A 26,941-nucleotide genomic window follows, 5' to 3' on the forward strand; every position below is an offset into this window, starting at 1 on the left:
ACTGTTGCCAGGAGGGTGTTTTAAGATACCAATTTCATTATTCCATTTTGGAAAAGAAAAAAAAAAAGGCTATAACAAAGCCTGCTAAGTGATTCCTTGACTTAGCATACCTACTAGCAGGATTTCTTACTGAAATCCTGTGTCCCTCAAAGCCCCCTGCTCAGGCTCTCCCCTCTGGCAACTTTTAACTTCACAGCACAGAAGTATTTAGAAGACCCTGCATACATCATTCAATGTCACATTTTAATACTTTTATCTACTCTAGAAATACTACCTTCTCTGCCCAATTTCTGTCTGTTGTACATTTCTGATGGTCGTTAACACTGGCAACTCTTAAGAGCCCACTATGCGTCAGGCGGTGTTCATCATGAGGTATGTATTGTTTCATGCTCACAACAGCCCTACTCACAAGCATTGTCAGCCCATATTTTACAGAAAAAGGAAGTGAAGCTCAAAGAGCCCAAGTCCCATGACTGAACAATAGGACAGCAGAGGTCTGAGCCACACATTCTTCCCACAGCCCCAGTGTGTGTCATCTTTCTACACTGCTGGGTGCCCTGTGTCTGCTCCTGTGATTCTATCTGGTCCTAAGACTGCAAGCCTCTTCCTGGCAGAACTTTCTCTTTCTTTTTGTAGCTACAGTGCCTCAGCCACCAGGGTCATCAGTTTTACGGGTGAAAAATATCTGTGAAAAGGACCATGACTGGGAATTATATCTGAACACCAACAGCCTTTGGGCCGTCAGCCCTCATCTTGACTATGTGCCCTGTCCCTCACATCCCGTCCAAAGCTAACAAATGCCCACACCTCACAGAAGTTTGTTCAGTTTATGATGACCACAGATGTATGAACACAGCCATCCATAAACACTCATGGTCGTTCTGGTCTGCCTATGAGGAAGTTTACAGGCACACTTTATCCTGTTACAGATGATTTTGTCCTAGGTATAAGGTTCTCTAATACTTACTGCTGGTGCTCTTCATACAGTCAACAGCAGACCTGTTTTGTGCTGTCCTTTCTATGGTGGAGATGACCTTTGTTGATTTAAATGTACTGCTTTTTTTTATATAAAATTGTTTTATTACAGTGATAATATATTTTCATGTGATGCCCCTCCTCCTAGAATTCAGTAGATTTATATTTTGTACTGGACTGGATGATTTGAAAGTTCATGTGAAAAAAAAATAAATGCAAGAATTCTCAAGAATGTGAGAGAATAATGATGCTTTCAGGTAGTACCAGATATTGGAATTTACTTTAAAGCTAATGTAATAAAAAAAATGCTATTTACCCAAGAAAAACCAAATAGAGCAGTGGAATAGAATCAGATCAAGAAATGTATATAAGTAAATGTGGGATGTTACTGTATGATAATAAGAGCACTTCCATTCCAGGGGAAATAGAGAGTTTATTTAATAAATAATATGGCATTATTTGGTTATCAAAATAAAAAATAGCTTGAATTTTAATAATATACTTAAAAGTTAAAGATTTTAACTGAAGTAAGGAAGAATAACACTATACATTTATAAACTTAGATCTTTCAACTTGTTACAACACACACTGCTTTGTAATATAAAATAATGAGAATTTATCTTAAAAGTAATATTTACATGTTGTTTATTATATATTACATGTTCCAAATACAAAAGTATTAAAACATGACACTGAATGATGTATGCCGGGTCTTCTAAATACTTCTGTGCTGTGAAATTAAAAGTTGCCAGAGGGGCCAGCCTGAGCAAAGGACTGTGAGAGACAGGATTTCAGTAAGAAATCCTGCTAGTAGGTATGCTAAGTCAAGAGATTATTACAGTAAATATTGAAAGACTCCTTCCTCTTTACAATACCCTCAGTTTATAGTTTCTCTTCCCTGATATTTTTAGGTGCATTTACATATACACATGCAGAAGGACATTTGTCTTTTACCTTAATGGGATGACATATTGTTTTGCAACTTTTTTTAATTAAATGTATCACTGTGGACTGCCTTCCACAAAGATATATCTTGACAAATCTCAGTCTTTCCAAAGGCTACACATGACATTCCGTTATATGACTCTAACTTCAACTTATTTAAATAATCCTTTATCCCTATCATTAATATATTCTTAGAAGTCAAATCATACAGAAGGGACAGAAATGAAAAGTCAAGTTCTCTATGACTCTGTTTCCAACATTCTTCTCCAGGAATAAACACAGAATGGTTCTGTGTTGTAGTTCTGGGATTAGTTAAGACACTAATCTCTAGCCACTAAAAGGATGATGGCCCCAAACTGAAGGTCTAGTGATTTCTCTTAATCTCTTTTGAGGTTTTTTTTCCTGTCTTTTTTTGAGTTATGTCAGCTGCTACTCCTGTGATGCTTTTTCAGTTATTATTCTTATAATTTTTTGGTATGATCTGCTAGGGAGCCTTATTGAGTAACGCCTTTGGAAAGCTTGTAAGAGTGATCAACTTTGTGACAATTTGCATGACTGAGAATGTTACATAAAGAATAGTTTACATATGGAAACTCTAAATTCATAGTCATTATCCCATGAGTGTTTGAACAGTCTTTGTTCCTTCAAGTTTTTGTGTCCCGTGTTATTTGATAGAAAAATCTGCTGTCAGTCTAATTCTCCTTTCTTTATGGATGACATCATTTTTTCCCTCTCTCTCTGGAAATTTTTAAAATTTTCTTTCTAGGGGCGCCTGGGTGGCTTAGTCGGTTAAGCGTCCGACTTTCACTTAGGTCATGATCTCGCGGTTCGTGGGTTCGAGCCCCGCGTCGGGCTCTGTGCTGACTGCCAGCTCAGAGCCTGGAGCCTGTTTCAGTCTGTGACTTCCTCTCTCTCTGACCCTCCCCTGCTCACGCTGTCTCTCTCTCTCTCTCTTCTATAAATAAAAATAAAAAAAAAAAACATTAAAAAAAATAAAAAAAAATAAAATTTTCTTTCTAGAGATTTCAACAAAACATGTTTAAGCATGGATCTTTTTTCCGTGTACCTCACCTCAGTGAGGCTTTCAATATGAAGGGTCTTATGTTTCTTCAGTCTGTAATATTTTTATTTCATTATTTATTTTATTAGCCATCCTCTTTTCTATCTTCTCTTGGAACTCCTTTCAATCAACTATTGAGCTCTCCGACCTATTCCCCATATTTTTAAACTTTCTCTTTTATTCCTTGCTTTGTTTGTTTGTTGTTTTAGGTTGCTGAAAATTTCTTTGCTTGAGCTTCCAAATCAATAAGATAGTCTCTAACTCTCTTAAAATGTGGTGGTCCATTGATTTTTAAATTTCAGCCATCACATTTTAATTTCCAAAAATTCTTTCTTGTTCCATAGGTACAGTAGCCTGTCTAATTTTTCTTAAGATAATATTTATAATTTGGGGGGACATTTGGGATCTATTTTGTTTCCTCACATTTCTGCTGATCTTCTGTTGTCTGCTTATATTTCTGAATCATATAGGTTGACCTGAGGTGCCATGTTGTCAGTATTGTAAAAGTTCTCCAGGAGACTCTCACTTGGTGTAAAGACATAGGGGTATCTCTGCCAGGGAACAGGGCAGGTGTGTGATTATGTTCATGCTTCTTCACTTTGTCTTCTTTCACCTAATAATATGTCCTGCTGGTTTTTCTTCATCAGTTTATGGAAAGCTCCCTCTTTTTTTAGAACTTTATAGCATTCCATTGTGTGGACATCTCATAGCTATTTAATTATTTCCCAATTGGTTTGAAACACTTGCATTTCAAATATTAGAATAAGGAATTCTTTCCTCTAATGCTGCAATAAATAATCCTATCCGTCTGTCGTTTTGTACCTGTGCAGTTATACCTGCAAAATAAATTCTCTTAAATGTATTTTTAATTTTAATGAATATTGACAAATTGCCCTTCAGCTTTAAACATGAGGAAACATGGGGTGCCTGGGTGGCTCAGTTGGTTGGGCATCCAAGTCTTGATTTTGGCTCAGGTCATGATCTCACGGTTTGTGAAATTGAGCCCTGCATCCAGCTTTGGCAGTGTGGAGCCTGCTTGGGATTCTCTCTCTCTCTGTCTCTCTGTCTCGCTCTCGCTCTCTCTCACTCTCTCTCGCTCTCTCTCTCTCTCCCTCCCTCTCCCTCCCTCTTTCTGCCCCTCTCCTGATCTCCCTCTCTCTTTCTCTCAAAATAAATTAATTAATTAAAATAAAATGAAGAAACTGTCCCAGAAAGGAGGGGTGAGTTAATAATAGGTGCATAGCAAATTTATTGCCAGTATGGGGTACAGAACCATGTCCGTGTGACATTTGATCCAGTATTTCTTCCAATGTATAACATTTCTTTCACAGTGTTCTAGACGCAGGGTCTAAAGCTATGTCAGGTAATTTGGTGGAACTGATTGATCATCAGGGGCCATTCAAGATGAATCAGTGCCTGAAAAAGGGCTAACTACCCACCTCCCATTCCCCAGAGCCTCATAGAAATAATAAAAAAGATATATGCATATGAAGACAATGCAGCAATGACATGGAGATAGCACAAAGCAAAATAAAAATTAGCAGTGGACAAGAAAGTTTAAGGAAATGTCAGAGAGAGAAAGCAGGATAGGAAAAACTATAGCCAGAAACACCAGAGACAAAATTAGTTCTTCTCAAGATAGCTTCCAAGGAAATTCCAAGTATAAAGTCATTTAGGACAAAGGCAAGAGCAGATCATCAGACAAAACACCAAGATTTTTAAGAACTAAATTTAAAACAGCCAGTTCAGCTGCCTTTCTAGCTCTCACTTCACCCCAATATACAGAGACTACTACAGAGCTGGCATAGGAAGTTTTGCTATTAGTACTGAAGTCCTATCCTCCCATCCACATACTAACCACACTTGACCCTGCTTAGCTTCCAAGATCAGATGAGACCAGGTACATTCAGGACGGTACGGCCATATACTGAAGACCTAGTTTCTAATGAACAGGTGGCTGATGAGATTGAGGCAGGGTCTTAATACATACTGGACCTGAGAGAGAACATAAATGGAGATTTAGGTAACCCTACATGTTTATCTACTTCAGAGAGCATAAGGAATATAAAGGAAGCAGCTCTGGCCATCAGTAAAAACAGGAAAGCCCTCTAACCACAAGAATAGGGTCCTTCTTCCTCAGCTGTTGTGGGATTCCCAGCCTCTTGTCTGCTCCAAGCCAGCATGTCCTACTGCGAAGCCTGCCTATCAGAATGCCTGAATACTGTCACAGATGAATTCTACCCTCCAATTCGGAAAGCATTTGCTAAGCCAGCCGGCCCCAGGGGTGTCACTTTGTTGTAATTCATCCAGCTTTGTGCAATATTGTATACCTCATAAAAACTCCCGCGAGTAATTCTTTTTTTTAAGTTTATTTATTTTGAGAGAGAAAGAGAGAGAGAGAGAGAAGGTATCAGCAGGGGAGGGGCAGAGAGAGAAGGGAAGAGAGAGAGAATCCTAAGCAGACTCCACACTGTCAGCATGAATCCCAATCCAGGGCTCGACCTCATGACCTGAGCCAAAATGAAGAGTCAGATGCTTAACCAACTGAGCCATCCAGGTGCCCCGAAAGTCCCTAACTAATTCTAAGTGGCATCCAGGATTGAGAAACCCTTGTCTAAACAACTGAATGGAATAGTTGTATGTGTGTAGTATAGAGTCTCTGCTCATTTAAAATTGAGTTTAGCATGAAAAATCAAATCTCAATCTATTTAATAGATAATTGTGTTTGTGCCAAGAGAGCTATTAGCTTATATTCAATTATAATAAATATACAGACATGGTAGTGAAAAACAAAGTCACTGTAGTGGACCTACAATGAAATATTCTTTTCAGCATGTTTGGATGAGTGTGCCTAGAGTTGATGGAATGTCCTTATCTCCATCACTGACGAATGACCTGTATTTTGCTTCAAATTTCACCTCTTCTTCATTGGTGTTTGGGAATTGCACTCTGATGGGTCTACTCATGGAATTGTTTTACTCACATGCTTTGGATTATTATCTGTAAATTAGTCTTTCATCCAGTCTGGAAAATTCTCAAACATCTTCTTTTCAAATATTTCTTCTCTTCCATTCTTTCTGTTCTTACTTCCTGAGATTCTAGTAAGACATATGCTAAGAACTTTTCATTCACTTCATATTTTTAAACTTTTCTTTTGTATTTCCATCTCTTTTCCTACGCCGATATTTTCTTCAGATATCTTTCTGTTCATTAATTCTCTCTTTAGTTCTATCTAAATGGCATGTTGCCTTTTCCTTCCCAAAAATATTTTCCATTTTCAAAGCTTCTGTTTGATTGCTTTACATGTCTACCAGCTCTTTCCTGATAATTCCTTCTTTCTTGCTTCTTTTTTTTTAAATTCCTATATTTCTTTAAATTGTTCACTCATTCTATGTTCTATATCTGATAATTCCAATCTCTGCGATCCTCAAGTGTCAGTTCTGTTCCTTGTCATTTGTTCTGACTCTTAACTCCTGGAGCCCGGCGCTCTTTGATTTTAAGTTTTTTGTTTGTGCCTCCTCTGTGGGGATCCTGTGGAGATGCTTGCCCAAGAAAAGTACCTGCATCTGCTTCTGCTGTGGACGAAGGGTCTGCACTAACCTGGGACCATTTGGTCCCCCTGAGAGTCACAGTTCAAACCAGGATTCTCAGGATCAGCTTGTCTATGGCACTGGCCCCATGGCTCAAGGTCATATTTATGACACAAGACCCCAGGGAGACCCTGCCCTTACCTGCCACTCCCATTCCCGAGTAACTCATGATTTGGGGTTATGACCACCCTAACTAGACTCTTTTCTGCATAAGGAGAGTCCCTCCCAACCATATGGTCCACCATATTGCTAGAAGCAGTTATCCTTATGAAATATTTTCAGCAGTGTTCTGGGCAGCCAAGCCTGATTATATCAAAAGTAAATGATATAAGCACAGCTTTGGAGAATGTTTAGTGAATTAGGATAAACTGTAATCAGCTGGTTATCATATTAGTATAGTGAAAATAACTTTCTGTCTGAAGTCTTTTGTATCAGCTCAACATTTCTTTTCTAACATCTAATTAATTCCTAAACTAATTTGTTTGACCACAATGTTTTATGGATTTTCATTAAAAAGTGTGAGGAAAATGTGCTAATAAGTCTATTAACTAATTTTGCACGTAACTTTATGGAACATATGTAATGCTTCCTCTGATTTTCTGTTTCTCTGTTTAAAATAATCATAGAGGTCATGCTGATGGACATCAACAATAAAAAAAGTATCCTTATCTATCTATGTATCTATCTATATTGTATATGTGTATGCCTTTAGATGATGGTATCATATATGGCATGAAGTTATTTTAGTACATGGTCTAATTTCTTTCAGCTCCACTATTTTTGCACATGGTAGAAATAAAGTAATTCAAATGACTTAATACCATTATCTCAGAGGTGGACATAGTTCTTCAGCACCTCACCTCTTATTTTTTATCAGGCCATTAGCAGGAAATCATTTCCAATTTGTAGGGAAGTGAACACAGCCTGTTTCCTGCCTCTGTGATTAGAAGACTCCAGCATTCTCCTTGCACATCATCTTCAAAAAGACTCCAAGTTTTCCCTGAGATGCTAGGAATAGGGAAGTCTTATATTAATGTGAGAAGTGTTGCTCCATTTCTAGGAATTCAAAGAAATTAAGGACACGAACTTCAACTAAATGAGGGTATTCAGCATGGAGTAGGGTACATGACAGGCATTTAATATTTATTATTTGTTGAATGAATGAATCTTTCATAGGGAGCCAGTACAGGCACCTGGGTGACTCAGTTGTTTGAGCGTCTGACTCCTGTTTTTGACTCAGGTCATAATTCCAAGATTGTGAAATTGAGCCCCACTTCAAGGTCTATGCTAAGTGTGGAGCCTGCTTGGGATTCTCTCCCTCTGCTCCTCTCTCACACTCACACTCTCTCTATACATAGTAAAAAATATATATATAAAATAAGATAAAATAGGGATCCAATAATAGAAAACCATCCTACTAGTGGTGATTTCATGGTGAGATTTTATTTGCTCTTTTATTTAATATGCCTCCATCCCACCACATACATACACAACAACAAGAGAGAGATACAGGGATAGAAAATAATTGAATTTATTCCAGTGAATTTTGAGACGAGAAATAACCAAATGAGTGACCTATTGCATTACGACATACATTTAAGCTTCTATACTTTTATAACCACAAGAAAAGAGAAAGAAGCTCTTCTCGCTGATTTTTCTGGTCTATTTTGTTATACCAACTGCAGGTTTTTTGTTTTGTCTTGTTTTTACATAATTTGAAAGTGCTGCACTGACTAGGAATGTGCCAGTAGGAACTAAAATTTATCTTGTGAGGAGATAAAAATCAGTATCTGGGGGATTGTTTGGTAATTCACACTGAAAACAGAAAGGCTTGATAAGAAACACATTGGATTCCCCTGGCAGGTACATTGTGAGTCTGTGCGAAACAAAAGGCTGGGAAGGATCCCCTGTGCCCACTGTCCTGTCCCAGGCCTGTTGTCTGGGCCCACAGCCTCATCGTAGAACACACGTCGTGATAGCGTTTCTCTTGGGATCCTGGGCAAATGGAGATTTTGCCTGCACTAATTTTGCAATTTTTGAAAAAGGCTTCTATAATTGACTTTAAGTGCAGTTAAAGCCAGTCTTTAGAAAGTGTTTTATATTCCTTGTGTTCTCATTTCCTATTCATTCCATTTCCCTCCCTGAAATCAGGAAGTGAATACTGAGCATACCTGATAACCCAGCACTATGAAGCAAAGCTATGACCAAAGTTTGCTCAGTTTGTATTTCATCTCCTCCCATTTGGAGGCTTCTAAAGATGGCAGAGGGAAAAAAAATTAATCTATTACTCTCAGTGGAAAATGGTTCCTCTTCAGACTGGGTCGGCATGCTCTCCTGTGACTTCTAAGGCTTGCTACTTGAAGGTCAGACCCCAATCAGGAGGCAGCAGTCTAGGTCAGCTGCAGAAGGAGCAGAGTGAGGGCAAATCCTGAATGGCCTCCCAACCCAGTCTTCTCCCAGCAGGAAACCCCTTCGGAATTAGCAGGGATTGTTACTTCACAGTGCACTATATAATAAGGCTTGTAAGCATTGGGCTATTTATTTATTTTTTTTTAATTTATTTAATTTTTTATTCAGAGCATTTTTGTTAGCAACCAACATTTAAAACTATCTCAAAACAATTAGTAATGGTAGGCATAGCTGAGAAAAGGAAGAATTAGAGTGTTTACTGTGATGGTCTCTGGTTGTTCCTTTATGCAATAGTACTGGCTGAATGAATACGTGCTGTGTGGTAGGCCATGTAGAGTGTAGACAGACACACAAGACATTGGCTTAGTCTTCAAAGAGTTTTCCATTCACACATGGAACTAAAGGCTGAGCCCAAGTACTTATAGTGCAAAGGATTTTCTGCTCAGGGTCACAGAGTGATCAGTGCATGACAGAATAGTAAAATAATACCTAAGAACATGGACAAAAGGGGAAATAAGCTTTGCCTTCTCAGAGTGAAGCTAGGAAGATACACTCAGACACATTCAAAAGGTTGAAGTCTATCTGAGGATAAACCAAAGACAGAATGCTGCTGCAGATTTGGGGAAAAGTAAAACTGCCTGAATATCTCAAGGACAGAGAGTGGAGGGTTGGAGTAATACAGGTGGGGCCATATTGTGGTGAATTGTATTTAGCCGCTTGAGAATAAAACTGAATCATGAGAAAGTAGTCAGCCCAGAGAGGAGAGAACTCTGAAGTCCAGTGTTCATGGGCCTAAGGAGATGAGCAATTCAGACCCTGGGAAAAAAGAATAAATCCCATTTCGGCTCATTGAGCCAGCACCTTGTATTGATTCTATACTCGCTTAATATTCTGATTATAAATTGGCTTTATACAAGGGCGCCTGTGACTGAGTTGGTTGAGTATTTGACTCTTGGTTTCAGCTTAGGTCAATATCTCATGGATCATGGGATCAGGCCCCACATGGGGCTCCACACTTCAGTGCAGAGCCTGCTTGGGATTTTCTCTCTCTCTCTCTGTCCCTCCCCCATGCACACTGGCAACAAACAAACAAACAAATAAACAAACTTCCAATTTAAGTCTATCCATCAGGAAGAGATCTTTCTACTCATGTGACATACATCTATCCATATAAGTTATAGCTGTCGTTGTTAAGTAACTAATATAATAGCATTCTGCAGTGCGCATGCGCACACACACACACACACACACACACCAGTTCCATGAGCTCAGGTAATGTGTATCCATTCCTAAGAAACAATTTTGTCCAGCATGCACTGTTCAAAGGCAAGTGCTCCACCTACCAGACTGAGGATTAGACCCTGGCATTGGTGAACGCCCCAAGGTGAACTAATTGAGACCATTTGGCAGGCAACCATCTGCCCTCTTGTAATGACACCCCCAGCTCACTGGATGCTTTTCAGACTGAGCCAAAAATAAAGCAAATGCTACAAACTCCATGAGACCAGAGTAGGATATACATTTCTCTTCTAGCTGGAATTATCATGGAATCCCTATGCTTGAATGAATGAGGAAGTTCATTAAGCAAAGGGCTTTGGTGAATGGGAACCCAAAGGCCAAGTCATGAGCTAGATGCAGGGAGGTCCACAGGTCCTGTGCAGATGGAAGCTACTAGGAAGTAGGGGGAGCGGGTGTGGTAAAGATGGGTTGGGCCACTCTGGGAGGCTTGAACTGCTAGAGCCAGGTATTTGAATCCTACTGAGTAAGAACTAAGGAACAATTGAAGAGTTTGAGTAAAAGAATTTGTGCTGTAAGAGATACACTATGGTTGCTGTTGACAAGATGGATCCGAGTGCACTAATGCAATGGCATTCTACAGTGCCCATGCAAGCATGTACACGTGCACGCGCACACACACACGCACACACACACACACCAGTTCCGTGAGCTCAGGTAATGTGTATCTGGCTGAGGTGCAGTTTAGAGGCAAAGGGACAAGTTTGGACAAATTTGGAAGCGGCTGTCATGAGGTAACTCTGGCCTCAAGTAGGATGGAGGCAGATGGATGACTGAAAGTCTAACTGCTAGAAAAAGCATAGAGGAAATTCCTATTGAAGTGCTTGTTAATTATTTAGGCTCCTTTCTCTGGCTAAGATTTTCAAATAGAATTATGCCAGTCATAAGATAGCCATTGTGCATTTTCAGGGTCAAAAGGAGCATCTCACCTTATTTTAGTAAGTGAGAACCCGGTCCTTGGAAGATGTGTGAACTGAGGAGCATGGAGAATATCAACAGGAAGTGCTGAGTGGCCAGCAGAGTTCAGGCAAAGTCTAAGGTGGGGGGTGGAGGGTAGTTGCCAAGTTGGATAAATGTCAAGCCTGGGTGGTTTGGCTACACTCAAGTCTGAGGTGGATTAGACACTTCAGACAGAGAGTGAGTCAATATGGGACAGTGATCTGGCTGAGACAGAGAAAAGGAGGTCCCAGTGAGGGGAACTCCAGGAAGGAGCTGTAGCTCTAGGGCTAGTAAACTATAATAGTTTGTAGTAAAATTTATCTTACAGAGTCTGAGGTGGAGGAAGGATGCCAGGTACCTTCAAAGTTACCCTCCAGTAAACGAACTCTTGTACATGGCTAGTGAGAATGTGAAATGGTGCATTCACTGTGGAAAACAGTTTGGTGGTTCCTCAGACAACTAGACATAAAATTACCAGGTGATTCAGCATCCCATTTCTAGGTATTGAAAAATAAGAAAATTGGGAGCACCTGCATGGCTCAGTTGGTGGCGCATCCAACTCTTGATTTTGGCTCAGGTCGTGATCTCACAGCCGTGAAATTGAGTGCTGCATCGGACTCTATGCTGAGCATGGAGTCGGCTTAAGATTCTCTCTCTCCCACTTTGCCCCTCTCTCCCTCTCTCTCTCTCTCTCTCTCAAGTAAATAAACAAATAAATAAATAAGATGAAAAGAATTGAGAACAAGAGCTCAAACAGGTACTTGTACACCAGTGTTCACTGAAAAATTTATTCACTGTAGCTAAAAGTGGAAACAACTCAAATGTCCACCAACAGATGACTGGATCAACAACACATGGTACATACGTACCACTGAATGTTATTCGGTCATAAAAGGAATAAAGTTCTGATATATGCTACCACGTGGATGAATCTTGAAAGCATTATGCTAAGTACATTAAGCAGGCACAAGAGGACAAATATTGTATGAGTCACTTATAAAACAATATCCAGAAGAGGCAAATTCATTGAGCCAGAAAGTGGGTTACCAGGGACTTGGGATGAATAGAGAGTTACTGCTTAATGATTACAGCATTTTTGTTTCTGGTGATGAAGAAGCTTTGGAAATAACAATGTAAATGTACTTAATGCAACTAAATTATACACATAGAAATATTTAAATGGCGGATTTTATCTTATACATACTTTACCACAATCTTAAAATATTTTTTAAAGAGAAATTGCAAAGGCTGCTTGTAGGGCTAAGAGTGAGGAAGAAAATGCATGTTGAGCCTCCCAGTTCCTGAGGGGCCTTCCTCAGGAATGCCAGGCCCCACAGCTTCCCCTATTGCCTTGAGAGGACGGAGGTGACCTCTGTACCCCCGTAATCCACAATAAGAACTACCAGCTCACATCCCAGCTTCCCCCGTGGCTCCCAGAGTCAGTCCTGTGGGGTCTAAATAGCAGTTAGCGCCACTGCCAGGCCCTACTGCTGGATACACGTGGGGACCAGCGGAATATTGAAAGTGCTGCTTTCTGCAGCTTTTGTTTGGTAGAATGCCAGAGAACACAGCTTTTGCTGTCATAATTGGTCTAAATTTAAATACTCACTTGTTTTTGTTTCACATTGGTTTGTGCGTGCGTGGACACAGCCTAGGTTTGTGGGCAGAGAGTGTATTTTGTCAACATGGAAAGAGTGAATCAGGAGGTTTGCTATCTAAACCAGCCCTTGTTTTCAGGCGTGGTTTCCCTGCACTTGATACATGTCCTCCAGTCTTAAGTCAAGGAGAGGTTGGAATCCAACCACTTAATTGGAGGTTTTCCACTTGACAATAGTTAACTTTTCTACAACTTGTCTTCTTAATTTAGAACAACATTCAAAGAGTAATGAGCACAATAGCTCACATTAATTTGGGCCTATTTCTAGACTGCTGTGTAGAATATTCAGAACTAAAAGACATCTATTGTCTTTTAAGAGTTTTCAATAAGATTGTGAAGGAAAACAAAGTTGTCTCAAGTTTTATTAGTTAATTTCAGTTAAATTGCTAAATGGGGCGATTTAATATTTTTTTAGTGAGTGCAGCATTAATTTGCATATTAAATCACATTGCATCTGCCTCCATTGATGAAATTATCTTTAGGCAATCAATACAGTTTTCTGCAATAGTCAAATCATGATGTAAGTAGTGCTGGCTCAATTGTAAAACATCTTAATTAGTCTATGCTCATTCTTCTCCCAAGTTTAGATTCATGGCTTTGGTGATAATTGTGAAGTGGTTTGTGTGTATGACAGCTGGGCAAGGTAGCAGCTACTTTTGTTTTTTCCAAGTAGGCCTTGCTTGAAAGAAAAACAAGATAGGGTTGGTGGGTGGCTCCGTCGGTTAAGCATCCAAACTCTTGATTTCAGCTCAGGTCATGATCTCCTAGTTTAGTGGTCTGAGCCCGCGTCAGGCTCTGGCTCTGTGCTGACAGTGCAGAGCCTGCTTGGGATTCTCCCTTGCTCTCTGCCCCTCCCCCACTCATGCGATCTCTGTCTCTCTCAAAATAAATAAAACGACTTTAAAAAAATAATAAGACAAAAACAGAGGGAGGAAAACCATAAAAGACTCCTAAATAGAGAACAAAATGACGGTTCCTGGCCAAGTATTGGGTGGGGAGATGAGCTAAATGGGTGATGGGCATTAAGGAGAACACTTGTTGGGATGAGCACTGGGTGTTATATGTAAGTGATGAATCACTAAACTACTCCTGAAACCATTATTAAACTATATGTTAACTAACTTGGATTTCTATAAAATTTTAAAAGACAACAACAACAAACAGGACTTCCTTGTCGTCCTGTGCCAGAAAAAGAGTTAAATTCTCTGATTTAAACCCATTTATTAAATGCCCTGTGTTTAGACTAAATGCACTTGTGGACGAGACACGCACAGTGCCATGCATGAGACTCTGCCAGAAGACAGCCCTGGCACCTTGGGATAGCCAGAGTTGTGACTGCAATGACAAATTATTCCAATGAGGAAGAAATGGAAACAGTGTCTGTAGTAATCAGCTTGACTGCCCGGGGAGACTTCTGACAAGGTCAGATTGTAAAAGGGCAGATGCAAGTCTTACTTATTAAATTACCTGATGACATGAGGCTCAGAGAGAGAGAGAGGGGATGTGTTGGCTGACAGGATTCAAAAGGATCTCAGCAGGCTAGAATGATGGGCCACATCCACAAAGAAGAAAGTTAAAAGGGGGTCATTGTGAAGTCTGGTATTTGGACACAAAAAGAACCACCACCAGAGGATGAAGGATATATGGTTAGCAAGTATGGGAAAGTTTTAGCTAAAATAAACTGAAGTTGTGAGTCATCAATATGGTGAACGCTTTTCAAATGTGCATGAGTTTTCCAGAATGCTTATGCAATCCTAGACTATATTAATAGACTATGGTATTTAGTAAGAGAACAGCGATAGCATAAATCATTTGCAGGCAATATACACATATGTCAAGCAAATGCTCTTTGGGATCAGACAACCATTTTTCAGATCCCATCTCCGGCTCATGGTGTAGTAGAAGCTCTTTAGGAGCGATTCATAAAAATGTCAAAAGTACACTAAACTTTTTTTTTTAAATATTTTTATTTATTTCTAGGAGAGAGAGAGAGAAAGAGAGAGAGAGAGCGTGAGCAGGGGAGGGTCAGAGAGAGAGGGAGACACAGACTCTGAAATAGGCTCTAGGCTCTGAGCTGGCAGTCAGCACAGAGCCTGACGCGGGGCTCAAACCCACGAACCGCGAGATCATGACCTAAGCAAAAGTTGGATGCTTAACCGACTAAGCCACCCAGGCGCCCCATAAACTTTTTAACTTAAACTATGAATGTTCATTCTTTCATGGATTTTTTGGTGTACGGTCAAGCCTTTTCCTTTGAGGGTGGATCTTACCTTCAGCCAGTAAACACTAGGATGGCCAGGCCTGTGGTTGGTGACTGACCCTCATTCTCATGGCTAGGTAGGTGTTCTCATTGGTTATAACACCATTTGCAGTATTACTCCTTTAAATATGGGGCCCCTGACTGGAGTTTTCATTTTCTCATTTAAATAAACCCCATCCTTTAACAAATTATCTAAGATTTTTAGCTGCTCCTTTTTTTTTTAATGGAGGATGTACCTAAAGACATCTTCTAATCAATTCAAATTGTTCTACAGTTTCTACATTTTTTTTCCTTTTATAGTTCTCTTTCTCTCACTTCTCTCAACAGCAATATTTTAAGAGACTCATCTGCAAAAAGTTTCTCCAAGCATTCAACTTATTTTTTATATAAATAGCTTTCTTTTCTCACTCATCTTTCATCAGCTTACGTAATATTTTATTAAATTACATAATTAAAATGACCAATTAATGAGCATAAACAGGGTGGGAGCAAACAGATATGTCACAAACAACTTAAGAGGAGTAAGTGGGTATCAGAGAAGAGCCCACTCAAAGATGACCAGTCAGTGTCCTGTACAACAGGGTCATAATCAGAGTGAAGGCACCAGGAGGGTTATTGGAGGGAATCAAAAGGTGGCTTATGGTTGATCAAGTAGAGGCATTTAGTCTACAAAAGGTCTAGTTTGCAGATGTCCTCAGCTGTTGAAGTGTTTATTACATGGAAGACTCACAGAACTTTTTCTCTAGGACTCGAGAGAGAGGGAAAGAGAGAAAGAAAGAAGGAGAGAGAGAACACATTACTGAATAATGGTATAGGCAGATAAATTTCAGCTCATACCAGCATGAATTTTAATGGAAAATTTAAATATAACTTAGGCTGTCTTGGAGATACCTGTCACTGGACATGTTCAGTGTCCAGGCAGGATGACAGTATAGACCAAATTCAGGATAATGTGGAGAATTCAGTTACACAATGGTAACTTCTCAAATCATAATGGCAATGCCGGGAAATCAGTAACTCGGGACAATCTCCTATAAGGGATTAGCTGAAAGGCATTCCATGGGCTTTTACATTGCCAATATCAGGGCAATCCTAAGTGTCATTGGTCCATCTTAAATTTAAAAAAGGAACTTAATTCAAAAGGATGATTATTGTGTCAAGATACCTGAAATACAATTAAGAATATACATACATATACATATACATACACATACATAGATACACACATATATATGAGACTATGTGTATATATAATCTCGATCAGTACGAAACTCCATATCTCAAATGAAAGCAAAAAGAAACAAGTAAGCACAGATCTTATTAATGTTATTAACAATAACATTTCCTGGAATACGATTATATTACATCTCCACTACACAAACATATGCTATTATGTTAAATGAATTTGTTATATGAATTTAAAATAACTTACAAATCTGAAAAGAAATATATAAGGTTGATACTGCTTAATAATGCTTACTTTGAAAAATACAATGACTCCTACTCTGTTGAAGAAATCTGCTTGATAGAGTTGCAGCTGTCATAGAGATGTAAAAGCATAGACATCCCTTTATTTTGTTATTAGGAGAGAAGATACAATAGCCTCATTATGGCAGTCTTTTAACTCTAGACAGCTGTCATATCTTGAGGGATATAATTTGAACCCTAGTACATCTTTGTTCCATTCCATTAAAGGGCTTTTACCCTACTTCATGGCCACTGGGAACCTATAAATTTCCAATGAGAATCCCTATAAATACAGCCATATAGACTGTAAAAATATCTTCCCATTACACGTGGCTGCACCTGTCTGTATTAACTCAGGCTTCTTCATGAAGAGATACATCCCATTTAGACCACCTAATAGGAAAGGCTGATCTTCAGCTGGTGCTGGTACTTGCAGTACTTGCTTACAGCCTGTGTCTGTTCTGATCAGAGGCCACTGACCAGCTTCTCTTCTGAAGGAACTGTGCTAAACCAGTTCTGAGATCTATTTAGTATCATCACGTGAGGATCCCCTGAGGAACATAATGCCCAGGAGCTGCTCAGACTCCACATCTCCCTCATTCTGATTTGATTGGTCTGAAGTGGCACAAGCTTTCTAGGTCAGTGTTTCTAAGACCATCTTTGTAAATAACCAGTGGTTGTTTTGTTCTTGCTTGTTTTAAGTTCTGATACCTTTGTAAAATGAAAAACCATATAACTGAATGTTGTTGCAATGTCAAATTGCTATAAAAGTTTTTAAACAAAAAAGTATTTTATCTTAGGAACGCCTGTATGGCTCAGTCAGGTAAGTGTCTGACCCTTGATTTTGGCTCAGGTCGTGATCTCATTGTTCATGGGATTGAGCCCCACATCAAGCTCTATGCTGACAACTCAGCCTGGTTGGGATTCTCTTTCTCCCGCCATCCTCTGCCCTTCATGAGCAGAGGCTCATGCTCTCTCTGTCTCAATAAATAAACTTTAAAACAAACAAACAAACAAACAAACTTTAAAAAAACCTAAGTATTTATTTTGGACTGGTAACAGTTTGTGAATCATACTTTAAGAAGCACTGATTCTAACCCAAGGCGAGAATAAGGAACCACAAGTTTAGAAAGCCTGTGTTGTCTGTCAGTCATTGCTTTCCTTGTAACTTCTTACATTGTCTACTTGTATTTCACACTCCTGTAGCCTGAAGACATTTTTAGTCAGGGCCATTTTATTATAAGGAATTGGCTTACGTGGTTATGGATGCTGGCGCATTCCACGGTCTGCAGGGTGAGTTGGCAAGCTGGAGACCTAGGAGAGCCAATGGTGTAGTTCTAGCCCAAAGGCCAGCACCCTAGAGACCCAGGAAGAGCCAACATTCCAGTCCAAGTTTGGAGGCAGGAAAAAAGCCAATGTTCCAGTTTAAAGGGTATCAAGAGGAAAGAATTCTCTATACTTAGGGGAGGGTCAGCCTTTTGGGTTTATTCAGACCTTCGACTGATTGAATGAGGCCCACTCACACCAGGGAGAGAAGTCTGCTTTACTCAGGTCTACTGCTTTAAATGCTAATCTTATCCAAAAATGCTATCACAGAAATGCCCAGAATGTTTGACCATATATCTAACCTCCCTGTGGCTTAGTCAAGTTAAACAAAGTTAATCATCAGATCATGACAACAGGAAAATGCCTAACTTTTATTAAATATTTTGTATCACAGGCATTGGCTAAGGCTCTAAGGGACACAAGGCGACTTAGATCCAGTTTCACCCTCAGTAAGTTCATTGGATATGAGCAAGGGGAATGTTGCTAACTAGCATGCATCCAAACCATTACAACAGTTTAGTAAGCATTGCAATGAAGTCATATCCAGTGTGTTGTAGGAGAAGCCTGTAGCTCCCAAGTGTTCCATAAGTTTGGAATAAAGCCTAACCATTTATATTTTTTCAAAAGTCCCCATAACCTACCTTGTTAAATGACAAATAGGAATAGACACATAAATCCCCAGTAAGTAGACGATTCTAAATTAGAAGACTGTTTGCCACCCTTTTTACAATAGCTGTGTCATCATGCTAAGCACCCATTACAATGTATATGAAGAATCACTGTTGGGGCACCTGGGTGGCTCAGTTGGTTAAGCATTCGACTCTTGATTTCAGCTCAGGTTGTGATCTCATGGTTTGTGGGATTGAGCCTCGCATTGGGTTCTGCTGTCAGTGCAGAACCTACTTGGGATTCTCTCTCCCTCTCACTCTGCCTCTCCCCTGCTTGCTCTCTCTCTCTCAAAAATAAATAAATAAACATTTTAAAAAAAGAATCACTGTCGTTTGTGTTTTGTTATATTGGCCATTTCATCACATCATGTCCCAAACACTGTAACTGAAGTAGAATCTTTGAGACTACCTTAAAACAGAAGTAACAGTAAAAGCTTTTTTTACTTAGCAGCACTCTCAACAATAGCCAAAACATGGAAAGAGCCTAAGTGTCCATCAACGGATGAATGGATCAAGAAGATGTGGTTTATCTATACAATGGCAATGAGAAAGAATGAAATCTGGCCATGTGTAGCAACATGGATGGACCTTGAGGGTGTTATGCTGAGCAAAATAAGTCAGGCAGAGAAGGACAGCTACCATATGTTTGCACGTATAGGAGGATTAGGAGAAATTTAACAGAGGACCGTGGGGGAGAAGAAGGGGGGAGATAAGGGGGCAGAGGGAGGGAGGCAAACCATGAGAGACTCTTGAAAGTTGAGAACAAACTGAGGACTGATGGGTATGAGGGAGAGGGGAAGGGGGGGTGATGGGCATGGACGAGGGCACTTGTGGGGATGAGCACTGGGTGTTATATGGAAATCAACTTAACAATAAACTATTTAAAAAAAAAAAAAAGCTTTTCTTACTTAAAACTTGGTGTGGTTAGAACCTGTGCTAGGTTTTAGTAATATAGCACTCACACACCTACTGGGCTGCTAGATAATGACCCCCAGGATCCGTCTTTCAGCTGTACTCAAGTGGCTGGGAATAGTTTGCTGTGGCACCTCTGCCTTTAAAAGGCACTGGGGACTTATTATTTTAATCCTTGTACATCCTGATTTATCCCTTCAAACATCTGTCAGCTGCGCTTTGTCTTGAAATTGGTACCAATGCTGCTGCTGATTTTTCAACAGCAGCTGGGAGACGTTCATTAGTTAGAATCTCAGAGGGTGTGTATGACTGTAATATTTTCTCTTACTAATGATCTCTGAAGCATTAAATATTATGCATCCCATATCTACAGGAAATCTTGAATTTTTATTTCCCTACTTCAAGATTTGAAGCATTAGGTTTTACTCAATTAGCTAAATTATTAACAACCTAGTCCTGGGGTCCTGGAGATATAAAAGAAAAATGGACTTTTAGTTCCTAGGTTAAATACTTGTTATTTAACACCGGGGAGACGACATAGTCCATTCTTTCCAACAGATATAAATAAGAGCTGAAGCACAATTTTTCTTAAATGATTTCCAAATTAATTTGTCAGTAGATCATCCCTTGATTTAGCTCTCATTTTCTTTACATTCTATACGCACAACAGAAGAGATGTTCTTTTGCCCTCCTAGGCTTTTCTATTTTACCTTCAGTTGGCCATTGTTAAAGCTCTTATTAGTCTGTGCAAAGATCCTTCATGTTTCTTGTTCTTGGCACCTGGCAACTTCTTATATGTGGACTAAGGCAGCAGGATTTTATACTGTATTTGAAGCTTTGACTATTCAGTCAAATAAGTAGTCTTTCCCTCTGGCTCCATTGTTCCTGAACTTCCATCATGAATTTTTGCTCCCCAGGTTAATTTATTCAGGTTATTTAGGGGTGGGTGCTGGTGGAGTAGGAAGGAAACTCACAAAAACTTTTGAATCATCTCTAATTCTCCTGGGAATGGATGCTGTGGGTAGGAAACACAAGATGATATGACACCAAGGCCAAATTTATAATTTTACTCAAGTCAGGACGTGAGTCTGGAATATATTAAAAGATAAAGAGATTGCCTCTAAAAAAATCATAAAGTAATCTCTGTGTTGCAGAGAATTCTCTCAGTGTTATTGGAGGACACTGCTTTAAGATGTATACTATAAACCATGAGGTCTTTAAGGAAGGATTCGTGTCTTACTCATCTTTTTCTCTCTGAAATATTGAAAACCATCATTATGTAATGGAAAACACATAGAGTATGATGTTGGACAACCAGGGTCTCAAATCCAGATTCTCCTCTCTCCAAGCCTCAGTTTCCTCATCTGTACAGTGCAGGTAATCCTCATCTAACCCAGAGACCCTAATCGAGCACACAGTAACATTCAGTACATGCCCCTTCTTATTGGCCTGACTCCTATAACGAGTTGTGAGTAGGTGGTGCATAGAAGATACTGTGGCACTTCCCCAGGACGTGCTTTTTCTTCCCCTTGCTGACATCCTCTATCCTATCCATCTTTTCATTTCTATCCTCTCTTTTTTTAACCTGTTCTGTTTTCTTTAGTTTGCCTTCCTCCTCCCTCTCATGTATTTATACCTTAAATCTGAGAACTGCACTCAGTTCTGCCGACCAGTGGGCATTCCCTAGGCTGGCTGATGCCATTCCAGGGCACAGATATCACTGACCTTTTTCCTAAGACAACGAATAACCTATACCACCCCACTTCCACCCACTTGGGCCAGCAGATTGCAAATCTTCCAGGAGTTAGATCAGCTGATGCAGTTAAAATCTTCTCAATATGACCACAGGACTATTACCTGCTATGCTTCCTATTTGATTGCTTTTCCCCCCAGAAGGTAGGATCATGAATAGTTTTACAATTGAGTCCGTTTACCATATTTACAATTCTTCCTGCCTGCTTTTGTTGCTTTTCTTAAAACACAGTTCTCTACATCTCTTTCAAACTGCCTACTTTTTTGAGTGCCAAGGTAACTCTTGCTCAAGGCTCCAGGGGATGAGAACAGATGTGAAATTTTCCTGCAGTTAGGAGATAGCACCACTGCGGTTCAATTGCCGATATGAACCAACAGATAATTACAGTTTAAAATTAGTATTTTAATGAACCAGTCTTAGCAAATGTAAAGTGAAATCTCCTAGGCTTTCAAGAAATGAGCAGGAGGGAGGACATTAACTAAGAAGTCCGACAGACGGATGGCCAGCAGGTGCTGGTCTGATAGAGTGTTGAACGTTCCAGTTTTTATGTGCTACACAAGGCAGGGAAAAGCCCATATTTAAAGGTGAACAGAAATACTTAAAGAGCAATGGCAAATTCTAATCAATCATAGATCTGAGGCTTCAATCCAAGAACTACAAATTAAATATGAGTGCAAAATATAAGGAAATAAATTCCTTCTTCATTTAAACCTAATGCCAATGTTCTCTTTCAGAAATTAATGGTATCATTAAATATTTATGTGGCCTGATACCCAGCAGTAATTGTTAGCAATATTATAAACTGTTTCAGCAAAACAGAAGTATTAGAAACCAGATGTGAGGAGGTGAAAGGATTGTTGAATTGTTAAGGTTTAAATGTTTACAGTGCTAAATGTTTATAGTGCAGAATATGTATTTTACTCAGGGCTTGGATGTTATACTACCTATTCAATTAAAAGAAAAGGCATAGATCATGTTACAAATGGTTTGAACGCTGGATGAAGATGGACTATTAATTGCATCTCTATAGGGGCTTTAAAAGGAGCAGGGTTCTGTTTATTTTCCAGGATCACTAGCTTAGAGAACTTGGATTAGTTTCTTAAACTCTCTGTGCCCTGATCTCTCATCTGCAAAATGAGGCTATTACCATTTGCCTACATGGCTTACTGGGAAATAAGTAAAATGGAATTCAGCAATGTCCCCAAACTGCACCAGCCAGCAGAGGACATATCCAGCACATGCATGGAACAATGTGGCATTATTGAATAGAGCGTGCAGTGACAAGACCTACCACACAAGCCTCAATTTCTATTTTAATACGTTTTGGTCTCCTGTAGAATTTTGGATTAAAGGTTGCTATTAACAAGAAAATAAGCATGAGCATATTTCCATAGCTAGTGCTTTGCGCCTCAGCAGGAGATTGGCTGGGATCTGGTAGGATACTTGCTCTCCCAAGCCCCAACTCCATCTAATCCCTGCAGAAATATGCCCCTCGTGCTGGCATCCGTCATCTGTCATCTGCCCTCCCCGGAGCTCGGCACAGCAAGATCTGCCCTTACCCTCATCGCACCTTAGGCTAGCTCCCTTAACCTACCCAGATCCTGAACCCTGTTCATATGTTCCCACTGCCTTGTTTTCAGACCAGCTCTCATCCCACGGACTGCTGCTGTACCAGGAAGTAGCTCCTGGATTAGATAAGCCACAAAGCAAAGAGGGGGATATTTTGCCCTCTCTTCCCCTACTCCATTAATAATGATTCTTCCCAGGGCGCCTGGGTGGCTTAGTCGGTTAAGCGTCCGACTTTCGCTTGGGTCATGGTCTCGCGGTTCGTGGGTTCGAGCCCCGCGTCGGGCTCTGTGCTGACTGCCAGCTCAGAGCCTGGAGCCTGTTTCAGAGTCTGTGACTCCCTCTCTCTCTGACCCTCCCCCTGCTCACGCTGTCTCTCTCTCTCTCTCTCCTAGAAATAAATAAAACATTTAAAAAAAAATAATGATTCTTCCCTTTTTTTTTTAATTTTTTGACCAAGTTACTTATTCTTGCAGTTCTTTTTTTAAATTTTTTTAAATGTTTATTTATTTTTGAGAGAGAGCGCGTGCGTGCCCATAGGGGAGGGGCAGAGCAAGAGGGACACAGAATCTGAAGCAGGCTCCAGGCTCCGAGCTGTCAGCACAGAGCCTGATTCAGGGCTTGAACTCATGAACTGTGGGATCATGACCTGAGCTGAAGTTGTATGCTTAACCGTCTAAGCCACCAGGGTACCCCAAAAATGATTCTTCTTAATGAGCTATTCACAAGGTAGCAACTGGTAACCCAGGTTGTATTATTTCTTGACTTCCTTTATTTTCAGCAGTTCCCCAGCAAGCGAGCTGACTGAATAAGGAAAAGCACCTTCTTCCCAGGGTTCCTTTCTCCCAGAGCTATGGGGCAGCACTGGCATTTCAGTAGACACTCACTCCTTCTGCCCATAAAAGATTAAATTTGCACTTCATTGAGTTTGTGTTCATTCCAATTTTCTCTACATATATTGTTGAAACTTTTATGGACTGTTGATAAATTTGGGAGATTGCTTTATATTATGTGTTTATGCGCATACACATTCATATACATCTTTAGTATTTTTCAAATTTCTGTTCATTGTAACTCACACTCATTTAACCATCATGTCCTAGGTATTATGCTAAGCATCATATGTACAAATCTAAATTTGTTGAGTGCCATATTGTTGACTGTCCAGCCACTGAAGTAGTTTGATTCCCAAAACTTACTACCTTTTTCAATTTCACCAGACACTAGAAGTCTAAATGTTTCTACCTTAGATAGCAAATTGCCTGAATGTGTTAACCTTGGTCTGGGCATATTTTAACTGCAGAATCTTATTTTGGAGTCATTACCATATTTATACTAGCTTACTGTTGACTATTTCAAAATATGCAAATACATTAAAAATAGGGAGAAAATTATCAGTGACTTTTCTGCCTACTTGTAATCTATAAGTTTAGGATATTTATTATAGGGGTGCCTAGGTGGCTCAGTTGGTTAAGTGTCCGACTTTGGCTCAGGTCATGATCTCACGGTTCGTGGGTTCAAGCCCCCCGTCGGGCTCTGTGCTGACAGCTAGCTCAGAGCCTGGAACCTATTTCAGATTCTGTATCTCCCTCTCTCTCTGACCCTCCCCTACTCATGCTGTCTCTCTCACAGAAATAAATTAAAAAAACATTTTTAAAAGAAGGATATTTATTATAACTTGTATCCATTTATTTATTTATTTTTTAATGTTCATTTTTGGCGAGAGAGAAACAGAGTGCAAGCAGGGGAGGTGCAGAGAGAGAGGGAGACACAGAACCTGAATCAGGCTCTAGGCTCTGAGCTGTCAGCACAGAGCCTTACACGGGGCTGGAACCCATAAGCCATGGGATCATGACCTGAGCAGAATCTGAAGCTTAACTGACTGAGGCACCCAGGTGCCCCATTTCCATTTATTTTTAATATATAATGTAGTTGAAATAATATCTTATATACAATTTTGTAGCTATTTTAACCTCACATTATACAAGTAAGCATTCCCCCATGTTATTAAAACCTGCATCATTTTTAAATGTCAGTTAATAAACTTTTAAATAAGTGTATTGGGGCACCTGGGTGCCACAGTCAGTCGAGCATCCAACTTCAGCTCGGGTCCTGATCTTGCAGTTCATGAGTTCAGCCCCACATCGGGCTCACTGCTGTCAGCACGGAGTCCGCTTCGGATTCTCTGTTCCCCTCTTGGCCCCTCTCCCATTTGTGCTCTTTCAAAAATGAATAAATGAATAAATAAATAAGTGTATCAAAATCACTTAACAATTTTCTTAAATTTTTGGAGATTTTGGTTGTGTGCAGTTTATCATAGCATAAATAACACCATAGTGAACATCACTGTGCAGACCTCACAGGTATTTTGAAAAAATTTCCTATAGCTGCTACTTCAGAAGTGTAGTTATGACATCAAAAGGAATGGGAATTTTAAGGCTTCTTATTCATATAACAAACAAATGCTCTACTAATTTATATTGCCATAACAAAGTATGGAAAATATACTTTCCAGCAGTAGATAATCTCAATCCAAAAACATATTTCTTTTCATACATTTTATATTATTTGCTGATTTGTTAATCACAAAAGCATTTTTTTTTAATTTGTACTCGTTTGGTTAGAAATAAGGTTGAATGTTTTATTGAATGGATAATATACTCTAAAGAAAATTACTTTATCAGTTTTTAATTTAATTTTGTTTTTTTAATACCTGCATTTTTAATTTTTTCAAATTAGAAATGTAAAACAAATTTAATGTAGAAAATGAATCATAGTGATAACTACAAAGAAAAAACTAAGAAACTCCAAGAATTCATTATCCTGAGACAACTCATTAGTGTTTTGGTGTATGTCCTGCCAATATTTTTGTTCCACTCACTCGTGCCACTTTTTTTTTTTATCCAGGTATAACTAAGAGACAGTGTTATATTAGTTTGAGGTGGACAATATAGTGAATTGAACATTGCATACATTACTCAATGCTCACCATAAGTGTAGTTACCACCTGTCACTATACAAAGTTACTACAATATTATTGATTATATTCTTTATGCTGTACATTTTATCCTCGTGACTTATTTTATAACTAGAAGTTATTGCCTCTTAATCCCTTTCCCCTGTTTCATCCATCCCTCCACCCCCTCCAGTTTGTTTTCTGTATTTATGAATCTATTTCTCTTTACTTGTTCATTTGTTTTATTTTCTTAGATTCCATATCTAAGTGAAATCGTACGGTATTTGTCTTTCTCTGACTTATTTCACTCAGCGTGATACCCTCTAGGTCCATCCATGTTCTCATGAATGGCAAGATTCCATCTTTTCTTAGTTGCATCTTTTTATTTGCATCTGTGCAACTACCACCACAATCAAGGCTGAGGAATATTCCATTGTACAAATACACCACATCTTCCTTATCCATTCACCTATCAGTGGGCACTGAGATTGCTTTCATACCTTGGCTGTTGTAAATAATGCTGCAATGAACATGTCTTTTCAAATTAGTGTTTTTGTTTTCTTTGGGTGAATTTCCAGCAATGGAATTACTGGATCATATGGTATTTCCATTTTTAATTTTTTGAGGAACTTCCATACTGTTTTCCACAGTGGTTACACCAATTTACATTTCCACCAATAATGCATGAAGGTTCCCTTTTGTCTATATCCATGCTAGCATTTGCTATTTCTTGACTTTTAGATACAAGCATTTCTGACATGTATGAGGTGATCTGTCATTGTAGTTTTGATTTGCATTTCCTTTATGATTAGTGATGTTGAGTGTCTTTTCATGTCTTGGCCACTGTATGTCTTCTTTGGTCCTACCAATAATTTTTAACATGTATGTAAACTATTTCTTACCGAAAACATGTCACTTTTTCCCACTTTAACAGTATTTCATTTCTCATGTTATTAAATGTACTTTACTTACATTAATTTAATTGATCCTCATATAAATTATATTTTATTACTTCCATTAGATAGATGTATATAGTATATATTATTGCCATTATGAATAATGCTATAATTAATGTGCTTGTACAGAAATTGTGTGCATGATTTCTTTTACATTTTTAATCAACTTTGAAAAGGTATGATTTGCACATAATAGATTTAACTAT

General features: G+C 39.2%; 1 protein-coding gene across 1 annotated transcript in view; it reads left to right on the plus strand.

Moving 5' to 3' along the window:
* Window positions 1-346: 346 nt before the first annotated feature.
* Window positions 347-26,941, plus strand: part of NXPH2 (neurexophilin 2) — a 52,627-nt gene continuing 26,032 nt past the window's right edge. The window contains exons 1-2 of the mRNA XM_039217390.1: window positions 347-372; window positions 6,520-6,730. Coding sequence (XP_039073321.1) covers window positions 347-372; window positions 6,520-6,730 — 237 coding nt within the window. The remainder of the gene's footprint in view (window positions 373-6,519; window positions 6,731-26,941) is intronic.

This window comes from Hyaena hyaena, unplaced genomic scaffold (assembly GCF_003009895.1).
Source record: "Hyaena hyaena isolate Hyena2069 unplaced genomic scaffold, ASM300989v1 scaffold_684, whole genome shotgun sequence".
NCBI classification, from domain to species: Eukaryota; Metazoa; Chordata; class Mammalia; order Carnivora; family Hyaenidae; genus Hyaena; species Hyaena hyaena.